The sequence below is a fragment of the Borostomias antarcticus genome, assembly GCF_949987555.1.
Source record: "Borostomias antarcticus genome assembly, chromosome: 1".
In the NCBI taxonomy this organism is placed as follows: Eukaryota; Metazoa; Chordata; class Actinopteri; order Stomiiformes; family Stomiidae; genus Borostomias; species Borostomias antarcticus.
In genome coordinates this window covers 33303184-33325528 of record NC_140234.1, presented here as the reverse complement: position 1 = coordinate 33325528, position 22345 = coordinate 33303184, and the positions used below count along the sequence as shown (strand labels likewise).

The 22345-nt window shown below is 49.0% G+C and overlaps 1 protein-coding gene across 1 annotated transcript in view; it reads right to left on the bottom strand.

The window, feature by feature from the left end:
* The window catches only part of tenm4 (teneurin transmembrane protein 4), a gene marked incomplete at both ends in the record, with an annotated part of 134059 nt that overhangs the window by 80080 nt on the left and 31634 nt on the right, over positions 1 to 22345 (bottom strand). Inside the window, 6 exons of the mRNA XM_084441538.1 lie at positions 3668 to 3878; positions 5447 to 5661; positions 7305 to 7451; positions 16905 to 17143; positions 18106 to 18204; positions 20638 to 20887. Coding sequence (XP_084297664.1) covers positions 3668 to 3878; positions 5447 to 5661; positions 7305 to 7451; positions 16905 to 17143; positions 18106 to 18204; positions 20638 to 20887 — 1161 coding nt within the window. The remainder of the gene's footprint in view (positions 1 to 3667; positions 3879 to 5446; positions 5662 to 7304; positions 7452 to 16904; positions 17144 to 18105; positions 18205 to 20637; positions 20888 to 22345) is intronic.

Genomic DNA, 22345 nt, shown 5'->3' with positions numbered 1-22345 from the left:
GTTGGTTGCTAGTGAGTGACGGGTTTGTCGCTAGTGAGTAACATGCACACTCTGCGTGCACAGCGAACCACCAATCACAATCGTTCTTCATTATTCAGTCATTACTGTATTTTTTTCATATATATATATATATATATATATATATATATATATATATGTATATATTTCTGATAAAAATATATGCAATGTCTCTTTTTTCCAATATGGAGCAGCCCTAGTCCATGCTGTGACTAAAAAGTCCAGCATACCCTGCACACCCACCATGGGGTTAATTTACCTCACTTCGACTATGAAGGTCGCCTAATTATTTCACTTTGACTATTTCCTATTCCGTCAGAATGTTCTCTCAAAGAAGCAGCATGTATTCCTGTCATGCGAGAGAACCTTTGGCAGAAACAACTCCCGCCACAGCAGAGGGAATCTGTTAATGTGACGCTCACTGAATTAAACACAAAACGCTGCTGAAAAATCTGCACTTCATGTCCACCAGGCTACAGGCCGCGGACGCTCCCGGGCACGACTACGGGAACAAAGAAGCTTTTGTATTCGACAAAGGGCTCGAAATGTGAGCCGTGGCCACAGCTCCACTTTCCTAAGGAGGCTTAATCACCGCGAGGATTCCACAGGGTGAGAGGGAGAGAGGGATAGAGAGAGAGAGGGATAGAGAGAGAGAGGGATAGAGAGAGAGGGAGCGAGAGAGAGAGAGGGAGTGAGAGAGAGAGAGGAAATTAGGGGAGAGAGAGAGAGAGAGTAGGAAGAAGAGATGGACAGGGAGGGAGAGGGCATCGGCGGATTCTTGGGCTGCAACTTTAGCTTTGTACTCTCTGTGTGTGTGTGTGTGTGTGTGTGTGTGTGTGTGTGTGTGTGTGTGTGTGTGTGTGTGTGTGTGTGTGTGTGTGTGTGTGGGCGCGCGTGTGTGTCGGGAGAGATGAGAGGCAGACGTGTGTAGGCCCTACCCCTGGCGTGGCAGAGGCAATCAGCATTTTGGTGGGGGCTTTGATGGCTTCCAAGAGGAAGACCTAACTAGCAGCCCGGTCCCCTCGCCACCCGCGCTAGGGCTGCTGGGATGGCTGGATCAGAGGCTGTGGAGCCACAGAGCCCCGACGTCTGGATGTCCTCCCTGATGGACCATTATGGTGGGCTGGTTGGCGGCGCTCACCCAGAGAAAGCCAGGCCGACTGCTGGAGTGTGGGTTGCTGGGGCTGGCCGACTACACAGCATCCCAGCGCCTCCCCCCGCATAACAGCACACAGAGCATTCCGTCAAATACAAAGAAAGGTAGTCCTCGTACCCCGGGGTCGGAGGCAGGAGAAGACGCTACGTCCGTCCTTTCCGTGCGAACGGAAGTCATCCGAATCCCTTGTGTCATTTTCGAGCGACGAATCCTCGAGGGCGGACCCTCCCTGTAATGCTGGGCTCACACTACAGGATTTTGGGCCCTGGATTCAGCCTTCCCGACAAACGGAGGAGAAATCTGGTCGGGAACGTTGGTCGGCCCAGATGATCTTGTAATGTGAAGGGTTTTCAGATTCAATATTACACTTCCCGATCGGCTCGCAGACCCATCGGAGCGGCCCCGATAATATCAAACATGTTTGATATTTAAGATTATTACGTCACGACTTTACAAGCGAGACGGCGAGACCGGTGGTTTGCCGCCCCCGCAGGCACGATAATATCCTGTAATGTGTGATGAGCCGTTATTTTCAAATCTTGGAGTGTGCGCATGTTTGAGATTCACGAGAAGAACATCTGTTAAGATTCTCCTTATATGCGTGATGCAACCCGATTTCAAAATCGTCTAGGATTTTAAATATCCCGTAGTGTGAGTCCGGCGTGAGCGCGTGTTTACGCGTGCGCGCGTGCGTATTTACAGCCGCCTGCCGTTCGGCTGCCTGGGTCCACCGTGGCGGCGTCTCCCGGCGCACGCGTTCACCGCCGGGGAGCGCATAAATCATGGATTAAAGCGGAGCCTCGTTCGTATTCATCCCCCCCCGTCCTCCTCATATCTGGGGAGCTAACTACGGCGTCGAGGACAGCCCAGCGAGCAGCAGGCAGGTTTAATCAGGGCCTCGCCACGGCACGCCGGTCTCAGAGGACAGCCAGACACTTTGAGCCATGGGCGGCCATGTAGCGAGAGACAGAGAGAGAGAGAGAGAGAGAGGGGGGGGGGGCTCAGATCCACAGGATATAGCCAGAGAGACATTCTAGAAAGGTCTTCTGCTCTGGGAGCATGCATGCGCGCATGTGCGTGTGTGTGTGTGCGCATGCGTGTGTGCGTGTGTGTGTGTGTGTGTGTGTGTATGTGCGTGTGTGAGCAGTGCCCATGCTGGAGCAGGGCTGTGGCAGAGTAGACTGAGCAGTCAGCCCATGGAGAGAACAGGCCAGATTAAACCCCCCTCCCCCGGTGAACAGCCACACGTGTGCAGTGAACAAGCCTCCCATTAATACTGGAGAAAAGAGCACGCCGCTTCATTGAAGCCAAAAGCTGTCATTTCCGTTCTTTTTTTTCCAAAGATCTGTGAGGCAATTTGAATAATAATAATTTTAGACTTTGCTCTGGTGAAAAAAGCAGGAGCGTTGGAGGCTGTCTGCGAGCGCTGCTATAGCCAGCTAGCCCCGCTCCTTGAAGGTCAACTCGGTTCCTCTACGGCTCGATCAACCCCGCCTGAAGGTCAACTCGGCTCCTCTCCGGCTCGATACAATTCAGGCCGATGGTGAGATTCAATTTCTGCCCGTGGGCACTTAACCAGTGACCCGTTTCAGAACGGGCCGCTCCGCCGCCCTCCGGGTTCCTCCGAGCAGAGCAGCGGGATCCACGTGAGCAGAGGCAGAACTCAGGCCCTGCACATGTCCGGCACACGGGTCCGATCGAGGAGAAGTAAACAGCAAGTAAACATACCCTCCCCCCCCCCCTCTCCCAAACCATGTAAGATCTGGTATAAAGTATTGAATTACAGCTGTGACTCGCCCAACAGAGAGGCCCAGTGTGTTGCATCGCCGCCGAGGACAGCTTCCGATCGATGGGCCGCCTGGCACAGATGGACCCTGGCCCGGGAGCTTTTAATTAAAGGGCATGTGAGAACAGCTCCCAGCTGCCGCCCGGGTGCAAGACGACACCCCGGGCCCCCATCCCGCACCTCTGCCCGCGTGGCGCCGCTCGTCAAATGCACTTTAAGGGGAACAAAAGGGGAGCGTGCGAAACGAGTTCACCTCCGCGAGGAAGGACGCGCGGCCGGGGCAGACCTCCGTACAAAGAGAAGATATCTCTTTGATGTGATGAAAAGTACATGGAGATTGGATCGTATTACAATCAAAATGGCAGTGGTGGGAGGGCACAATCATACTTTCAGCTGTATGCAAATGGCGGCCAAGAGCCGGACCCCTAATTGTCACTAGCGACTCAGCCTAATGAGTATATTATGGTCTCCGTGTGCAGCCTAGGGGCTCCGAGAATACCATTGATTTTCTGATCCTGTAATATTTAAATTCACCTTGATTAACCCTCTATTCTATTCTACTGAAATACAACAGAAATCAGGTCAGGCTCGTTTCATACAAGCCAGGCTCTTTCGGTTGCTAAGGAGTGCTGCCAGTTGCTCTGTATTATGATGGATCATGGATACTGGAGTTCTTGGCGGCGGGAGGTAATACCCCGGGGCCTCACCTATGAGCGTGGTGAGGAAAGAGACGGTCTCGGTGTCTCTGCCGTCGTTGTACACCGCCAGGTGCCAGATGCCAGAGTCCATGTACTGGATGAAGCCTGTGTGGTGGGTGGTGACGGGGGCCAGGCTGCGCTGTAGGGCCAGAGGGCCCTCCACCCCCGGGACCTCCTGCACAAGCAGCCTGCGCCCATCCAGAAGCTCCACAAAGTCAAACTGGAACACACACACACACACACACACATACAGACACACACACACACACACACACACACACACACATACAGACACACACACACACACACACACACACACACACACACACAGACAGTTGGAGAGAGAGAGAGACACAGAGAGAGAGAGAGAGAGAGAGAGAGAGAGAGAGAGAGAGAGAGAGAGAGACAGACAGGTGGAGAGTGACAGTCAGACAGACAGACAGACAGACAGACAGACAGACAGTTGGAGAGAGACAGACAGACAGACAGGTGGAGAGAGAGACAGACAGACAGACAGGTGGAGAGAGAGACAGACAGACAGACAGGTAGGCAGGCAGACAAGATGTACAGACAGACGAGCAGACAGGATAGGCAGACAGACAGACAGACAGATCAAACCATTAGTGTGTCAGAAGACAGCAAGTGCTGCTGTTACAAAAGCGGCATTCCCCCTGCATTAATAATGAGACAGTCGTACATCAGATAGTACATCAGCATCATTCCCCCTGCATTAATAATCAGACAGTCGTACATCAGATAGTACATCAGCATCATTCCGCCTGCATTAATAAGAAGATAGTCGTATATGAGCTATTAATAACCAAGATCAGAGCAGCAGGGACATATCTGTCTGGAGGAATCGTTTTATAACAAAACGTTGCATGTTAAAGGGAAACTTTTCCTTTCAAACTAGTCAAGTGATAAAAGCGAAAAACAAATTAAAAGTTGCTGTTTACTCAAATAGCATCTGAACCGATTTGCTTCATAATCAGAGCCAAGTCAATGCATATCAATGAGATATTCATTCTCACATGCACCAACTCATCTGTTGCTCTCTGGGGAATCAATCCTGGCACTAAAATGCGCTATTCTGTCTGCAGTCAGGAGGGGAGAAGAGGCAGAAATCTTCTTCTGCATGGTGGAAAGAAATCATCAAGCACGACATTCATATCATGTCTGTGATGCATGCTAGCATTGACCCTTTGGGAAAATCAGTGGACGCATAGCTACATTTGAAAACACAGACCAGTGTGGGATACATCCAGGCCATGACAGGCAGCACGATTAATGGCGTGATGTACTTGGCATTGTGCTCTGCATAAGTGTGTGTATGTCCAACTGTAGGCCGCTCAGCTCAGTCACCTGCGGTGAATAATTAATAATATTGAACCTCTAAGAAACCGCCTCAAAGTAATTCAACGTACACTGGCGTATTTTAGATATTCACTGTATGTTCGACACCATTATATAAATATGTGATGTCCAACGCCACAACCCGGCGGTCTGTGGAAGACGATAAATGAAAAGAAACTGGTTTGAAATACCACGGAAGTCTGTGAATGATAATAGTCTTTGTGATAGCACTAGAAGAACAAGGCACACACTGCGATAATAAATGTACAGTGACAGGGCATGTAAATCCCGGACGTATTGGTTTGTTATGGAGCGTGAGGTGCAGTCGGTGGGGGGTGGGGGGGGGGGGGGGGCTGTACGCCTACAGAGTGGTGATGGAAATACCTGGAATAATGGTCTTCGTCGGGACAGACGAGTCGTCGCGCAAACACCCACCTGCGTGTGTGACGGCGGCAGGCCCCTCCTCCCGTAGATCCCCACCAGGGCGTCTTTGCTCAGGGATATGTTGAACTTCAGGTACATGGGGTGATCGACGAAGACCTGCGACCTCCAGAACACCCCGGAAGGGATCTGCTGGGCCACCTTGCGGCCCACGTCTATCTCCCCCATGTCTATGAAGCTGTCGTCCGGGAACAGGCCGTCGGGTTTGCCTGGATCGGTCGGAGAGAGAGGGCACCGTTAATCCAGCACGCGGAGGGGGGATTGCGATACTACAGCGCGATAGTCTGACCATCTCACTGGTTTTCAATCACATCACTGACAGACAGGAAAGATGACCCTTGCGGCCGGCCGGCTGGTGGAAGCGAGCCGTTCTGAGGGGCCACCCACGCCCAGGTAGCGGCCAGCGGGCCCCTGCTGCTCGCGCCTCCCCGCGCTCCATTACCCAGCCGCCACCAGCCCCCGCCGGAGAAGACCACATCTGCTAGCCCGTGTAAATTGGCCAATTTCAGCGATGATGCCGACTAAAGCGGACATCCATGCAACAGAGCCCCCAGGATTTGGCGGTGCCCTCGGCGTCGGGTTGCAGGCAGATGGCCGGCCTCCTCAAAAGTCCATCATTGGCGACGGCTTTTATGGGAGCGGACAGGACATGCTCTCCCCGTCCGCGCCACCCCTCCGCTCTGACCAACCGTCTCTGGTTCGTCAAATCGCGCGCATTAGCGGCGTGCTCGTCAGCTGTTTGAATAATTCGTTCAATCCCAACCTGTGATAATGGGCCTCATTGATAATAAATAAATAAATAAATGGTGGTGGTGTTTCTCTCTCCACCATAACCGCCCCCCCCCTCTCCCCCCTCTCTCTCTCTCTCCTCTCCCCCCTCTCTCTATCTCTCCCTGCACACTGCACAATTGTATACTGCCAGGATGGAAAATCCCGCTGCAAATATAATAGGGGAAGGCGGATTGGAGCGGTGGAGTGCATCACCTCGTTTAAACATTAGATTGATCAGCGGCGTTTCCCTTGACAACAGCATACTGTAAGGGAGTGAGAAAGCCCCGGCCATTGATTTCCCTTCATCTACAGCTGTCAGTCAGGGTGGACGCCCAGCAGTGACCACGCCCCCTTGCTAGCCACATTCTCTCTCTGTCCCCCGTCTGGTAAGTGAAAAAGCCAACTCTGTGGATTCATCTATATGGTAATGCCCACGGTTTCCCACCTTTTGTCGGCTGCCTACGGCGAATCACGCGGCCGGATCTGATCCGGTTTTGTTTTGAGTGTGGCGGGGAGTAAAGTTTCAGAGTGTGGCGCAGTACCGTGGGGGACTGGCGCGCGCTTTCTTCCTCTGCCAGGAGAGGCAGCCCAGAGCCACAGATGAAAGGATCACATCCGTCCTGAAGGGGACAGCGTGGATAATCCCCTCGCAAGCCCTCGAACCTCCGATCACTCCCTCCAGGAACAAATAATACTTTCCTACTTAACAGCAACTTACACTGGGCTACAGTGCAGATCTCACAGCGCATGGCTGGGACTGGACAAAACCTGGACCACAAAGAGCTATGAGATGGCGTCTGACTTCAGAAATATCACTGGCAAACTTGGTCAAATTTGGTAAAGCTTGAAGCTGTGCTACGTTCATCGTTCATTTTGGAAGTTTGGAGATGAATCACAGCTATACTGTCATTTCTCGGCAATATTTCTGGCCAATTGTAGCTACAGTATTGTAGAGACACCACCAGAACACCCCCAGTGGAACATCCCACACCGGCATCTCGGTACTCGTAATCATTCACTCAAAACATTTCCCCCGAGCGTACCCCCCCCCCTCCCCCTCCTGGTTTCCCGAACAGCTTACCGTCGGGCAGCTCCAGCCCTGTGTTGCCCAGCGGGGGCAGGCTCAGGTCAGTGGGGAGAAGCGGCCCGCTGGTGTTGTCCTCTGACCGCTGGTACATCTGCCTCTGCAGGGGCTGCAGGCTCCAGTTCAGGCCGAACAGATGCATGGCTGCCAGAGAGACGAGAGGTCAGGTCGGTCAGCGCGTTTGCGTCTACGTGATGATGACCATGCAACAGCTGGGGACGATTTCACAGGGTACCAGCTGCGACAGTCACAACAGGCTAAAATGTTTTTAAAAAGTACAAAATTATCCTTTCCGAAGTTCAATTGCGTGCGCGCGTGTGTGCGGGCGTGTGTGTATACAGTACGGATGTTTGTGTGTGTGTGTGTGTGTGTGTTTCATAACAATGGCCTTTACTCCAGGAGGCTTCTACTGAGTGGTTAGAGGTGCACTAGATGACCCCTAAAGGTGACATCTGGGGGCGAACAGGAAGATGAGACAAATAACACATAAAACAATGTGGGGGCTTAATGGTTCCTAGCGTCGGCTGAAAATGCTGAGCAGCTGAGACCAGGAGATGAATGGAGCTCTGAGCCTCAGGACCGGGTCTGCTGAGCCACCCCATCCCAAAACACACACAACACCCCCCCATGCTGTTCTTCTCATCCACATTACCTCACTAATTCCCACCAAAGACTGGAGACAAGGAATGCATCTAGTCAGCAGGAGGAGAACAGGGCGTCCTGAGCTGAAGCTGAAGACAGCCTGATATTTCACAAGGTCAACAGAAGGAATGCCCTTTGGGACAATGGCGATGGAGAGCAGGACAGGGGGGGAGGGGCCAGCCGTGATAGATCACCGGTTACAGAATAGACAAGACGAGCTTAGCCAGGCAAAAGACACCTTGGAAACCAACAGTCAGCAGGAAAAGGGCCCATAGATGCAATACGGCTATTTTACTGGTTTGTCAGTTCTCCTCCGCTCCTCGAATAAATAACCAAGCAATTCAATTATGAGGTGTGAAATTAGCAGTCAGTTTAAAGGACTGGAACAGGGACTGTGGGCTTCCCTCTCTTCCTAGAACTGTATCTAGGAACTGTTTTTCTATTAATGTTTTCATTTTTCTCTCTGTAAGAACATAAATGTTTCCAGTGCTTTTTACTGCCTACTTTGACAAGCAGTAGTGAATCACCATTGCTGTCCCACAAACAGAATGGAGAGGGAATAGATTTGTTATGTGGTGCGACTTACAACTAAATATCTTATCTTGACAAAGGTGACAAGTATCACTAAATATTATCATTTTTGAATATAGACCCGACATTCACTTAAAACATGACTTCTCACATGTAGTTTACATGGTGGCAGTGATACAAGGCCGACACTAATGATTAAACTGATGGCTAGCATTTACTAATGAGATACTATTCAGTATTCTAATTCAAAATTAGGATCAAAAACAAAATCAAGGACACATTTAGAACCCTCACTGACTCATGCACAACCATTACGTTCAAATTGGCGGTCAAACAACAGAGTGTGCATCTGACAGGCTGCGGATCAGACCAGCCTAGCTGTGATGAACTGAACACACTGCCTCTCTCCAGTGGAAACGGTTCCATTAATTATGCCCAGCCTAATGCCTTCATTCAGTTCCCTCTAAATATGTGGCCCAAGGATTAGCAGACCTTGCAAAAATGTTGCCATAAAGGAGAAAACGCATTGGGTTTTCTCAATCAATAGACACTGGAATGTCACTCTGTGTCTCTCCCCCATATTTGACTCCACTGAAACGGTGGCGGGCACATTTAGACCTCTTTCTCTCCAGACCGAGCGTTCAGGATGAGAGCGCAGCTTGGCCGCACTCTTCGGAGGTACTGTAAACAGCAACAGCAGATAAAGTGCGGGTGTCTTTATACGACAATATAAATGCAAACACTAAAGTCACCCCTGCCCTTCCGGTGGCTGTGGAATTGTCCGTGTCAGAGGAGGACAGGGGCCCAGAGACAGATGGTTGGTTTGTCATATCGTCGACCCCGGCAGAGATGTTGCTGGTGATTTGTGGCTCTGCATCGACAGTAAAAACAGAGAGGGAGTCTGTGGAAAGTTGCCGGCAGAGCCGTCGCATCAAAGGCGCCGGGCGGGGCTGTCGTTCCAAGTGTCCGAGTAATCACTTCTCCGCGGGCCCCCATTCTTTATCCGGGGCAGCCTCCCCCCCCCCTCCGTTCCCCAAGGCTTCTAATGGAGAATGACTTACAGAGCCTGTCCCCCCGCAAATGATTCATCCCAGCGCCTCCCTGGTATCTGTGATATGCAGAGCGCTGGGGCTGCGCCAGGAGCACACAGCCCTCTGACGTTTATTTTGACAACTTCCCCAAACTTTGTGGAGACTGTGTGCGCTCCACACAATGTCTCCTTGGACCGGCTTCAAGAGGAAGACAGGCTGCGGGAATAGCTAGGCGGTTTCTAATGAGAGGCCCTGTGGCGGCGACAGCATGCGTCTGTGTTTTCAAGAGTGCCCCTACCCCCCTCCCTCCCTCCCCCCCAACCCCCTGTGATCTGCCGGCGGACTGCGCACCCATTTTCTTCGTATGGAACACTTGTTGTGGCCTCCTTCCGCTTAACGCTTGGCAAGGGATCTGGGCCGGCCTGGTGCCAATCAGGAAGAGAAGGAGAGGACTCTTGACCAATATGAGGAGGCGATGGCGCCCGGCTGAGGGTGCTCTGCCAGCCGTCCTGAGCTTCGACCTTCTGTTCTCCAGATCTCTCCAGATACAGTACGCTTCAACAGAAGCCAGGAAAGAACAAGCCTTTCATCAAGCCTCCCTGCCTACCACTCAACCTCCCATAAATATACCGTAATACCTATCTGAATAGAATAAAGATGCCTAACCCCGTTTTACCCAGTAAACTGAAAAAGCAGTGAAGTGAAAAAAAGAAGGTGGCCTGGGAAGCATGTGTCCTCCCTCATCTGTCAGTAGTGGACCGGGTGCATTAGCAAGCATATGGCTAATTAATCCCTTTTAGACACTTGAATGAATGAGTGTTGAATGTGGCAGCCTTCGGTCGCTCATTATCCACCTAATTGCGTTTACACCTCTCCTGCACATGGACTTCTCTTTGTGTTCCAGCCCGTTGTGTACACCACCTCTTTTTGAGTGCCAGGCCTAATTGGCATACTGACAGTAAATTGATATTTTCTCATTTCATGAAATATTTTGACATACTTTTGTTTCGTTGGAATACACAATGTGAAAAGCCCTTGTACTTAAAGGGCAGAAAATGGCAGTTCCTTGAATTAACAGCCAATCGATGGCAATTTAGAATTGTTACTTTATTTCTGAATTATGCTCTTGACAGAACATTAAGGACATACTGTACAGTACTGTAGGCTACAGTATCACAGCAATGAAACCGCTCTTAGTAAAATAATCAGACTAAACTCTGGTATAAAAAAGGTCTCAATTCTTGTCCTATTAGACCTAAGTGCAGCCTTACGATCAACCATGACATCCTGAATCAATCGCCTCTCTGACAGTGTTAAACTAGTTCAAAACATACATCAAAGGAAGAAAGTTCTACATCAGAGATGTCTGAGAAACATGACACCTGCTTTGGGGCTGCACAAGGGAGCTGCATTGGTCCATTACTATTCTCACTATACATGCTGCCACTCGGGGAAACTCCTATTACTACCCATAAACTCTAGCTATAAACTCCATTACTACCCATCTTTGAGCGATAACTTCTTGAAGCTAAACAAGGACAAAACTGAAATCCTACTGATCGGATGTAAAACAAAAAGAGAAATGCTGTTTAAAAATCTGGGGAAACTGAGATCTTGGATCAAACGGATGCAGAAAAAGATATTCATGCTTTTATTTCAAGCCCACTCAATTACTGTAATGCACTCTTCACTGCCCCCCCCCCCCCCAAAAAAAAACACTGAAAGACTTCAGCTCATTCAAAACCAAGCATAAAGATGGCGTGGACCTGTTCTGCAGCCATCTTGCCAGCTCCACAGAGATTATCACCACCTGGCACGGGAACAGCACCTCTCTGGATCGCAAGGCCCTACATAGAGTGGTACGGTCAGCTGAACGTACCTTGGGGAGCCACTCCCCCACCTCAAGCACATCTACTACAGAAGATACAAGACCACGCTTAACAGGATCCTGAAAGACCCCAGCCACCCAGGACATGGACTGTTCTCTCTGCTAGTCAGGGAAGAGATACCGCACTCACATGGCGAGCACAGAGAGGCTCAGGAAGAGCCATCCGGCTCCTGAATGACTGACTATCTAACATACAGACAGTACTGTACGTACATAGAACCACTTGCAATGCAAATGTCAATACACCCCCCACCAAAACAATTGTTTGGAATAGGTTTCTAAAAATGCAAATTGTTAACAACCCACTCGATTGCTACATGTATCTGTTTATTGGGGAAGTCTGGTCTAGTGGTATGAGGATTGGCACCTCATCCACAATTTTTCACCTAGGTTTAGCAGAAACCTGGAGATACGCCAACGGGTGTTATCTTGAAGGTGATAAGAGTCACTGTATGAGTTATATAAATGTGTGAAGTAGGCCTTGATCTACTAAAAGTCACTGTGTAGCTAATACAAACATGTGCAGTACGGTTAACAAAGCATAGAACAGAATCTAATTATGCATCTCAAAAATTGACAATTGGGTTTTACTATACAATAAGAAGTGCCATACACATTTGTGGAATTTTGGTGCTTTGTAATATTGTATTGGTAAGCTTTTTAAAATATTGTATTTTACTTGATTTCTTATCTTTATCTTCTTTTGTCTTTTATCTTCTATCTTATTTTCCTGCTTTCTGTTAATTGTGTTTATTTTTTTATGTGAAGCACTCTGTTTGCATGTAAATTCTCTGTTGTAATGTACTTTGAGCTGCATTTATTTGTATGAAAGGTGTTATACAGTTGTATATGATTATTATTATTGTTATTATTAGTATTAATAAAATAATAATTATAACAACAGTAATAACAACAATAATAATAATATTGATAATAATAATAATAATAATAGTATTGATGATAATAATAATAATAATAATAATAAGGATCAGCACTACCGATACGAGCTGTTCCTGAAACAGTCTAAGAGACACTGTGATGTTGACAACCTCAAGACTGTGGGTGTGCTATTAAAGTCTATATCTTCACACTGGTAGGTTAGTGTGTCTGCTGGAAAAGTGAACAGCCTGTCTTTTCTACGTGTGGATGATGTCTGTGTGGGTAATGTCTATGTGGATGATGTCAGTGTGGGTGATGTCTGCATGGATGATGTATTTGTGGGTGATGTCTGTGTGAATGATGTCTTTGTGGATGATGTCTGTGTGGATGATGTCTGTGTAGGTGATGTCTGTGTGGATGATGTCTGCGTGGATGATGTCTGTGTGGTTGGTGTCTGTGTGGGTGATGTCTGTGTGGATGGTGTCTGTGTGGATGATGTCTGTGTAGGTGATGTCTGTGTGGATGATGTCTGTGTGGATGAAGTCTGCGCGGATGATGTCTGTGTAGGTGATGTCTGTGTGGATGATGTCTGCGTGGATGATGTCTGTGTCTGTGTGGGTGATGTCTGTGTGGATGGTGTCTGTGTGGATGATGTCTGTGTAGGTGATGTCTGTGTGGATGATGTCTGTGTGGATGAAGTATGCGCGGATGATGTCTGTGTAGGTGATGTCTATGTGGATGATGTCTATGTGGATGATGTCTGTGTGGATGATGTCTGTGTGGATGATGTCTGTGTGGATGATGTCTGTGTGGATGTCTCATTGAATGGTTGATCCTGCAGGAGTTATCCTGCGTTGAGTTCATTTTCTTGGAGATAACAGCAGTGAAAAAGTGTTGTTTCAGCAAGACTACTGGTCAATATATCAAATTTTTCATTTGGTTTGTAAATACCCCTCCAGTACTTCAGTCTTCCACAGCAACATTCCTAAGAGGGTACACTGATAGACCCTAATACCGCAGGAACAGAGCCCGTGCTCGTGTCATCCCCTGCCAGTCAAGAGCGTATACTCATAGATCCGCACACTCGATCCCAGCAACACATTAATAGCTCCGAGATTAATCAATCGCGCTCTCTCACTCCGGTTGGAATGGTGTCAATACTGACAAGAAAACAAAGATGGCACCAGCGGAGTTCAGACATTTGGTTCAGAGTGAAGGACATTCTGAAGAGGAAAAAGAAAGAAGCCAACATGGAGCGTACTACAATACTGTACATTCGTGTAAATGCGGCCTTGCCAGAGCTTGCTGGGTGGAAAATCTGCCCATTGTGAATGGAAGTGAACACAGGAGGACTCTGATGGCCTTAAAAAGGCTGGTCGCATAATGAAGGTACTAATGGAAAAGCCACCGCAGAGAAAATGGCACTAAACTTTTTCACCCTCAGAATAATTCATTCCACAAGGCTGTGCAGAGGAGAACACATGCTGCAAGTCAAAACATCTGTCTTCAGGTCAAATTGGCCTCATTAGATAACTCAGTTGGAGTTTCCAATTAAATGCCTCAATAATTAATTGCACTTGAAATTAAATATATTTTCTCATCAGCATTTAATTAAACATGGCCTTGTTCTTGATTGGAAATCCAGATCTTGGGGTGTGGTTTGGTTTCCAGCATGTTTACTTGCGTGGTTGAGATTTTGATTTTGGGGAGGTTATAATTATATGAGGTGATTACTCAGTGTCAGATTGGTGGGCTTCCTGGCTCCTGGCCCTAGACAGGATGTGAAGCCAAACCGCACCGCTCATACTAAGCAGGCCCTCCAAACTAACCACTCCCTCAACTTATCACTATGAAGAGCTTAGTGGTTAAAACACTGATGCCCTGAGTCTGGAGTGGAGCCATGAACACTCGACCCAGAGACATTGACTAATGGCATGTCTGTCAATTCAGCCTCCGAAAGAAACAGAAGTGATAGTTTTCATGATCGTTAGGCTGTAATATATATTTATTCTAGCTGTTGCAGATGTGGAAGCCGTTCATCTCTCTGGTTTTGGGGAAGTGCAGCATCTCCTGGGACTTATACCAACAAGCAGCTGGGCTCTTCATTCTCCACTGGACACCATCTCATCCTCTTGTCCGAGTGAGACTGAATCTTACAATGGAACAATTTATATGCTAAACAGGTTGATATACGTGGCAGTTCAAATTCATTTCAATGTAATATACAGTATATGAAATAGAACTGTGCATCATCTTCTAAAACATGGCATAATATTTACGGACAGACGGCACATGGCTAAAACCCCATTCTGCCTGCCGCAGGAGTGCACAAGCACAAGCTTCTCCTACTCATGCAATATGCATTCATGGGAGGGTCGAGGGAAATGTGTGAGTTTCACACAAAAACGTATGTGGAGATGTGAGAGGAGAGACTGATTACATAGTCCGCCGTGTGTATCAAAACTGCTGGGTAAAAGCGCACATATGTTTTGCAGTGAAATTTGTCCTCTTAAAAGCAGGTGGAGTCCAGCCAGTGGCTTTGCGTGGGGACAGTGTAGAAAGCATGGCAGCATTCATCCAAGCAAGACAAAGACAGGCCTTGGAGACGTTAATTATTTTGACCCACTACAGTATGTCAATTTTATTAGCATAATGTGTTATGATGACATTAAGAGGGCGATATGCCTCAGAGAATATCATGTTGGCAGTCATTAAAGGATAAAGACACTGAATTTTATGTTTAGCCCTATTCCTGGCTTCCCTGGCATGTATTCCTGGCAACAACAGTAACTTGTAAACAGTACTAATTTCACCGAACATACAACAGCCATCCCTTCACGCTGTAAACCTCCGCGAAATTCGGATTCGGATGAATTTTGCAGAGGTTTACAGCGTGAAGGGATGGCTGTTGTATGTTCAATGAAATTAGTACTGTTTACAAGTTACTGTTGTTTCGAAATGCAGAGGCGAAAGGACCTATGGTGTTTACAGGACGATTTCAGAGCTTGGTAAGCATAAATCATGTAATTCCTGAACTTGAAATACACGTATATCATACTTTTTAGAGTTTTTTCGAGTGTGCCCATAGCTAGCAACAAGCCAGGGTGCACGCGGCAATGTTATTGACACAGAACTCTGTACTGCACAAAACAGAAATATTTTAACCTGTACTAGTCAGATACATGCCAGGGAAGCCAGGAATAGGGCTAAACATGAAATTCAGTGTCCTTATCCTTTAATGTCGGCTAATTGGCTGCAAAACTCTGCTGCGTACATTACCTACTGCATGAGACTGGACTTTGCTGAGGCACATTTTGGAAGGGAAATTGTTAGGGAAGTTGTAGTTCGTGCAATCTGTATCATCACTGTTAGTTACAAAATATTTGAATATACAAATCCTGGCAATTCATTGCTTCGCAGGAATCCCGGCGACACCAATCAGTAATGACTTTCGCGATCAGGCGTTCCCAACCATAGATATGCCCCGCCCATCTAACCTGGGCTAGTGTCTCTCATTTGCGATAGTGTCATAGTGTCTCTCATTACGACCTGTCACTCTTTCAATTTTGCCCCGTCCATACACCCTCAGAATACCAGCTTGGGCGGTGAAGTGGCACAGACTCCATTAGTATGCGCAGCGATTCAATGTAATATTTGAGTCTGGAGAGAGACTAATTTGCTACTAACTACATGGATGCAAAAAAAACCCTGATGTAAGTAATTATTTTATTGACAACTCCATTTCCTCTCCAATGCAGAACATGTTTTCTACAAACCTGCTGGCGATGCGCAGCCTGACGCAGATGAAGGACTATTCAGTCTTTTAACATGGCCTGGCCTTCCTAAAATGAAGAGGCATGGCATGCGCATTCTGCCGACTGGCTGAGTCTCTCTTCACGCCCTAATATGGTTTGAGGGCGGAGGCGCGCGCCGGTTTACGCTACAGACGCAGGTTCTGTACGTCCAGCGTAATGCGAGCAGGCACAGCGTGCGCTTTCTGTGGACTGGCCAAGCCGTTGTTTACGCTGCGCTCGCAAACCTGCGTACATCTACCCCTTTGCGTTGTTAGATAAAACGACATTTTCATCAACAACGACCATGGGCAATAAAAAAAAAAAAAAAAAAAAAAAGAAAGCCTTGCTATCACGTACTGAAAACATATGATAGTGAGCAGTGAGCTTCCCCGAAGGTCCTTGGCAATAGCAGATGCTAACATGACATGACAGCAACTTACTAATGTTTCATTTAACAGAGCTCTACAGTAAACATGCCCCTGGCTGCCAGCGGGTCCACACACATTCAGATCTGATATCCTGATGGGCGTGTTTGGGAGGCGCGGTATCCTAACATGCGATAGCTGATATCTCTTTAGCTCTCCCTCCGTCTCCTCTAGTCACGGTAGCGGCCAACCGGCTCGTCTCTGCAGACTCAGTCATCCCAGCCTGGGGATCATCAAGACATTACTCTAGATGAGAAAAGTCAATCTACGAGTCCCTACATAATCATATAGCGCTCTGAGGGCAGATTCCGCGCTATTAAAATGCGTAACGGCAGGGACATAATGGACCGTGGAGGTTTCCCTGCCCTGGTTGGTGGAGAAGGGGGGGGGTGACGGCGGTGACTCACCGATGAAGTAGGCCAGCAGGAACACCAGAGTCACCGACAGCAGGATGGCGCTGAGCGCGGCGCACTTCCAGTTGCAGCGGCCGTAGGGCTTCTTCACGCTGAAGGCGGGCCGGGAGAAGGTGCTCCGGGGGAGGGGTCGCGGTGGCGGGGGGGAGTACACCGTGCTGGAGGTCAGCGGGTACCCCGGCGACGTCGTGCAGTACATCGGTGACGTCCCGCCCGGCTTGAACAGGAAGTGTCTGGAAGGGAAAGCATCCGGGTTAAGGGTCGCTCCGGCTCTCGGAGAGCGAAGTCTGCCGTCCTCACGTGACGGCGCAGCTCCGCGGACCGCTCTCCCTTATACTGGTCAGTAATTGGTCCTGATGGGGGTTTGCAGTCCCTGTACTGGTAGTACTGGCTATGCGCGCTCACATTGCTGCTGTTGCCATAGCCACTCTTCCCGCTAGGTTATTGAGAGGCTGGACACAGGCTGGGGTCTGTCCAATCGAAGCTGTGAATCAATATCAAATCTAATTTACAGGACTAGTGACCACAGCAGGGTCTGCTTAATGCATGCCGCTGAGCCGGCTTATAATTCACTGCAAGTATGTGTCAGAGCCTTCGCTGGGGGGGGGGGGGGTCTGATCCATGGCGGTGGAGGGGTGTTTGTTCGCCCTTGAAGAACATGGCCGCTTCTGCGAGAGAACATGTGTAGGAGCTGCATGCCCAGCCGCCTCACAATCCACCCCCCTCGCGGAGTTGGGAGGAGGGGAGGCGGCGCTGTCAAGGCTCTTTTACTGACAAGTTTATAGGACGCCGGGAAATGATTGTGGCTTGAATGTGAGTGAATGTCACCGTGCACTGTGTGATGTGGGCGAGTCGCTGAAACCATTCTCTCCTTTTCTCCCAGGAGGAATCTGTTAGGCACGCCGTATCACGTTGCCGACTGAAGGCGACGTTGATGAGACCACATAAATGGGTAGTTCACAAAACATGTTCGGGTGTCAAGAAGAGAATGTTTCAAATTGTTAGTTTTGTTAATAACAGCATAGCATGGAGGCGTCGAGAGCAGCAGTGTCCGAGAGTCAGGGAATTAATAGCTGTACTGACACTAAATCCAAGATGTTTGATGGAGAAATCTGACAAAAACATCACAGTGTTTCCATGGCAAAGCAGATTCTACCAGACATGACCGCCAAATAGCAAATAACATGCAACATACCCGTCATTGTAAGCCGCATCGTGGCGTGCTGATGCCAGAATGTCCATCTCAATAAGGTTGTCCTGTAAAGTCTCTAGGAATGTCTGCTTTGCTATGTCTCTATACACACAGGTGGAGAGATGGAGATGAAACTAAGAGTGAGACGTGGACGTGCAGAGACAGACACAAGATGCAGACACAATATGACCACCATACAACAACAACAACAACAACAACAACATCAACAGCAATCCACACATGGGGATCCAGACAGACATCACAGGACAAAGACACCCAGCACCCTTACGGAACTGATATTCTACAACTCTGAGACACAGAACATGTGGAGTATCTGCCCTGGCCGGTCGCTCGCCTACCTGGTGTGGAATGACCCCTGACCCTCTCTGCAAGCCGCTTGCTCTTCTCTGATAAACATTAGAGTATTCTGGCTCCTTTGTGGTTGTGGTTAAAAGGAAACAATTCATCACGTTCAATGCACTTTCATTCTATTTACATTTGGCATAAAACTTCAAATCACACATCCGTTGACCATTACAACGGTCACACATTGTTATACTGTAGATCTGTTACCTTGTAAATGCTAAACGAACAGCATGAATAAACTCACTTCTAAAAAGACGAGTTCATAGGAATGCAAGGTACACACGGCACCTACTGTACAGCCTAACAGTTTCTAGACTAGAGGCCTGTGTCTCGTCTCCCTTCGGAGGACGCTGGTCTATGACAGGGGACTGCGGTAATGCAATGGAGAAATGAACCATCCGCATCATGCACTTGGCAGGCCGAACACGCCCAGCGGAACGAGGGAGAGGCGTTGTGTTTCTGGCGCGGGCTGAGGGGCGTTCATCCTCTCCCGGAGCCCACGGCACTCCGGGGGGGGGGGGGGGGGGGGGACAATTCTTAATAAAGAGGGAGACGACGGCAGGTGGAAGCTGCTCAGAGACCGGAGGTGCTGCAGAGAGAGGGAGAGAGAGAGAGAGAGAGAGCGAGAGAGAGAGAGAGAGAGGGAGAGAGAGAGAGGGAGAGAGAGAGAGAGGGAGAGAGAGAGAGAGAGGGAGAGAGAGAGGGAGAGAGAGAGAGAGAGAGAGAGAGAGGGAGAGAGAGGGAGGGAGAGAGAGAGAGAGGGAGAGAGAGGGAGAGAGGGAGAGAGGGGGAGGGAGAGAGAGAGAGAGAGGTCGAGTCCTGGCTCGCCTCCAGTACCGGGCCTGGACAAGCCCAACCGACCAGGGATTTATCAGGTCCGTTCCATTCCACAGAAGAGAGTGGAGGAGGCCATTATAACGCTATTAACTAAGTTAAAGTGACAGACGATGTTTCAGGGCCCTTGTGGATATTACTAATGGTTTCAATTTTATCTGTGGAATTCAAATAATTGATCTTTTTTTACCCCTTCTCTTCTCTGGGTGGGTGCGATTTATATGATTATAGCAACGCTCACTCGCGAATCCTATCTTCTTGCCATCTGTTTTTTTGCTCCACTGGGAATACCTGTGTGGGATTTCACTTTGGAATGATATCACGTTTAAACAGTCACGTCACTAGCTGTCCTGCCACCAACTGAAGTAAACACTAATTTTCCTGTTGACTGAACCGTCTAACTGTCGGTGCGTGCAGGGACAGCTCTGCTCTGCTCTGTTCTGAGGCTGTTTACTGTGTGAACTCAGCCTGTCTTTGTGCTGTATTCAGACGCAGTACGTTGACTCAGGAGTTAAACGTAGACGAATCAAATCAAATTCTCAAAATCTATACCCTCTCTACACTGAGATGACAGTTAGTCTGTTCCGTTGAAAATTCAGCCCGAGGATTTTTTTCCCCCTCAAAACATCTGGATTATATCAGTGTGTTGCGTTTTTTTGGGGAAGCAGAGCAGGCTGGAGCTGAGTGTGTCTGGGATCCTGTACTTCCCAGCGCCCGTGTCTGAGGAGCAACCAAGGCGCCGCCAGCACTCCTCTCCTCTGCAATGCCATGTGATAGGACCACTTCACGCCAGGTCCCTCCTATTGAGCGATGTGCTGGAAAATTTAACACTGATTGATATGAAATAAATAAGAAGGGGGGGTAGAGCGTAGCAGAGCCGTCTGCTCCTGCGAGTCTGAATGTAATTTTCACCAGAGCTGTTTCACGTCCGGCGTGATTATAATTACGCGGCACGCAAAATTCAATCGCAGCCTTATTGTCAGCTCTCGCTAGCTTTGAACCAGATTAAAAACACAACGCTTCTCCCTCGTTTCTTAGCATGCCATGTTCTACACGCATGTAGGCCGTTGCCCCTGGCAGAAGTCTCCATGTTCCATAGCCTCATGCCTCAGTAAAACTATGGGTGTTTCAATATGATGGGCAGACAGAGAGGAAAGCTGCATTCAATAGCAAGAGCTCAAACTCGGTACAGCAGAGTCATACAGTGTTGTCCACTAAGGCGGGACAGTCTGGTGAGAGGGGGCAGGTGTGTGTGTGTGTGTGTGGGGGGGGTGTAGCTGAGGCCCAGAGCAGGGCCCAGTCGGGGGGGGTGGGGGAGTCAGGGGAGGGTCCTACCTGGTCTCCAGGGGGATGTTGCTGTTGAGCAGCCAGTTGTCCTGGGCGCTGCCAGAGTCCTGCCCGCTCGCCGGCCCCTCGGGAGGGGCGGAGCTATCCGTGGGGGCGGGGCTAGGGTTGCTGCGCTGCGTGTAGCTGCCCCGGGTCAGGGAGCTGGCGGAGGCCGCATGGTGCTGGTGGCCGGGCGAGTGGGAGTGAGAGAGCGGCAGAGGTGGCGTCCGCAGACGAGAGTGGTTCTGGAATGCTCCGTCTGAAAGCACAGGAGGTACACGGGATTAAAGACAACACCGCTGAGAAGAAACGGTCCTACAACATCTCCAGCTCATTTTGTGTCATTTTGAAGCCTCTGTGAGAAGTACTTCACTTTTGGAAATTCACTTTACAAGAGAAAAGCTTTTCTTCTAATGTCACACTGACTTTCAATGACAGATTGTGTGTGTGTGTGCTGAAAGAGAAAGAGAGCGCAAGAGAGAGAAAGAAAGAGGGAGAGAAAGAGAGATGCACACACTGTGAGTGTGCGTTTCTGTTTGGACAGTGTTTGTGCCAGCTGTGTGTGATCATACCATGTGTGATCTTGAGTGCAGAGCAATCATAGCCAAGCATAAAGTGAAATATAATTCCTCTCTGACTCTCTCTATCTCTGTCTGTCTGTCACTCTCTCTCTATCACTCTCACTCTGTCTCTCTCTATCTCCCACTCTCTCTCTCTCACTTCCTCTCTCTCTCCCTCTCTCTCTCTCTATCACTCTCACTTGGTCTCTCTCCCTCCCTCTCTCACTCTGTCTCTCTCTATCTCCCCCTCTCTCTCTCCCTCTCTCTCTCTCTCACTTCCTCTCTCTCTCTCCCTCTCTCTCTCTCTCTCTCTCTCTATCACTCTCACTTGGTCTCCCTCTCTCTCTCTCTGTCTCTCCACTATTCATGCATCTGTACCGAGCGTCCTCCCTCTGAACATAGCGCCCCCTGCCTGCCGTGCAGCCCTGTGCGGAGGTCTGAGTGACGGGAGCGCTGGTGTGAGGAGATTTACACGCTGGCCCGTTTGCGGAGTCGACAGCTACCTGGCTCTGTTTCATCTCAGGACTTCAAGAGCTGCTCCCCTTTGTCACCCGCAAAACGCTCAGACGCTGCTGCCCAGAGCAGCGCTGAACCGGTGTGTGATATCTGAACGGGTGTGTGATATCTGAACGGGTGTGTGATATCTGAACGGGTGTGTGATATCTGAACGGGTGTGTGATATCTGAACGGGTGTGTGATATCTGGACGGGTGTGTCATATCTGAACGGGGTGTCATATCTGAACGGGGTGTCATATCTGGCAAGTTTATCATCAACCGTGTTGAATTACCACCGTCCACCTCTGCCGGATTCATTCCAGTGATCAAGTGCTGGTGCCAAGATGGTCTTCACCTTTGTTTTTGTCCGATCTGTTTGTTTGTTTTTTCTCGTCGTTTGTCTGTGTTGTCACTTCACCTCATGTGATCTGGAGGTAACCGATCAGGAGTATGGAATATCAGGTTATAGCCACGGGGTTTCAAGCATCACATGATACTCCCTTGCTGTTCACAAGACAAGGACTGATGCGCTTGTACTCTGCATCTATTTATTTCCACGTCTCCAATCAATGATCTCCCTGACTGTGCACAGAGAAGAGTGGCTCCTCGCTATCCTAGCCAGACTTCTCTCTCTGTCTTTCTCTCTCTGTCTCTCTCTCTT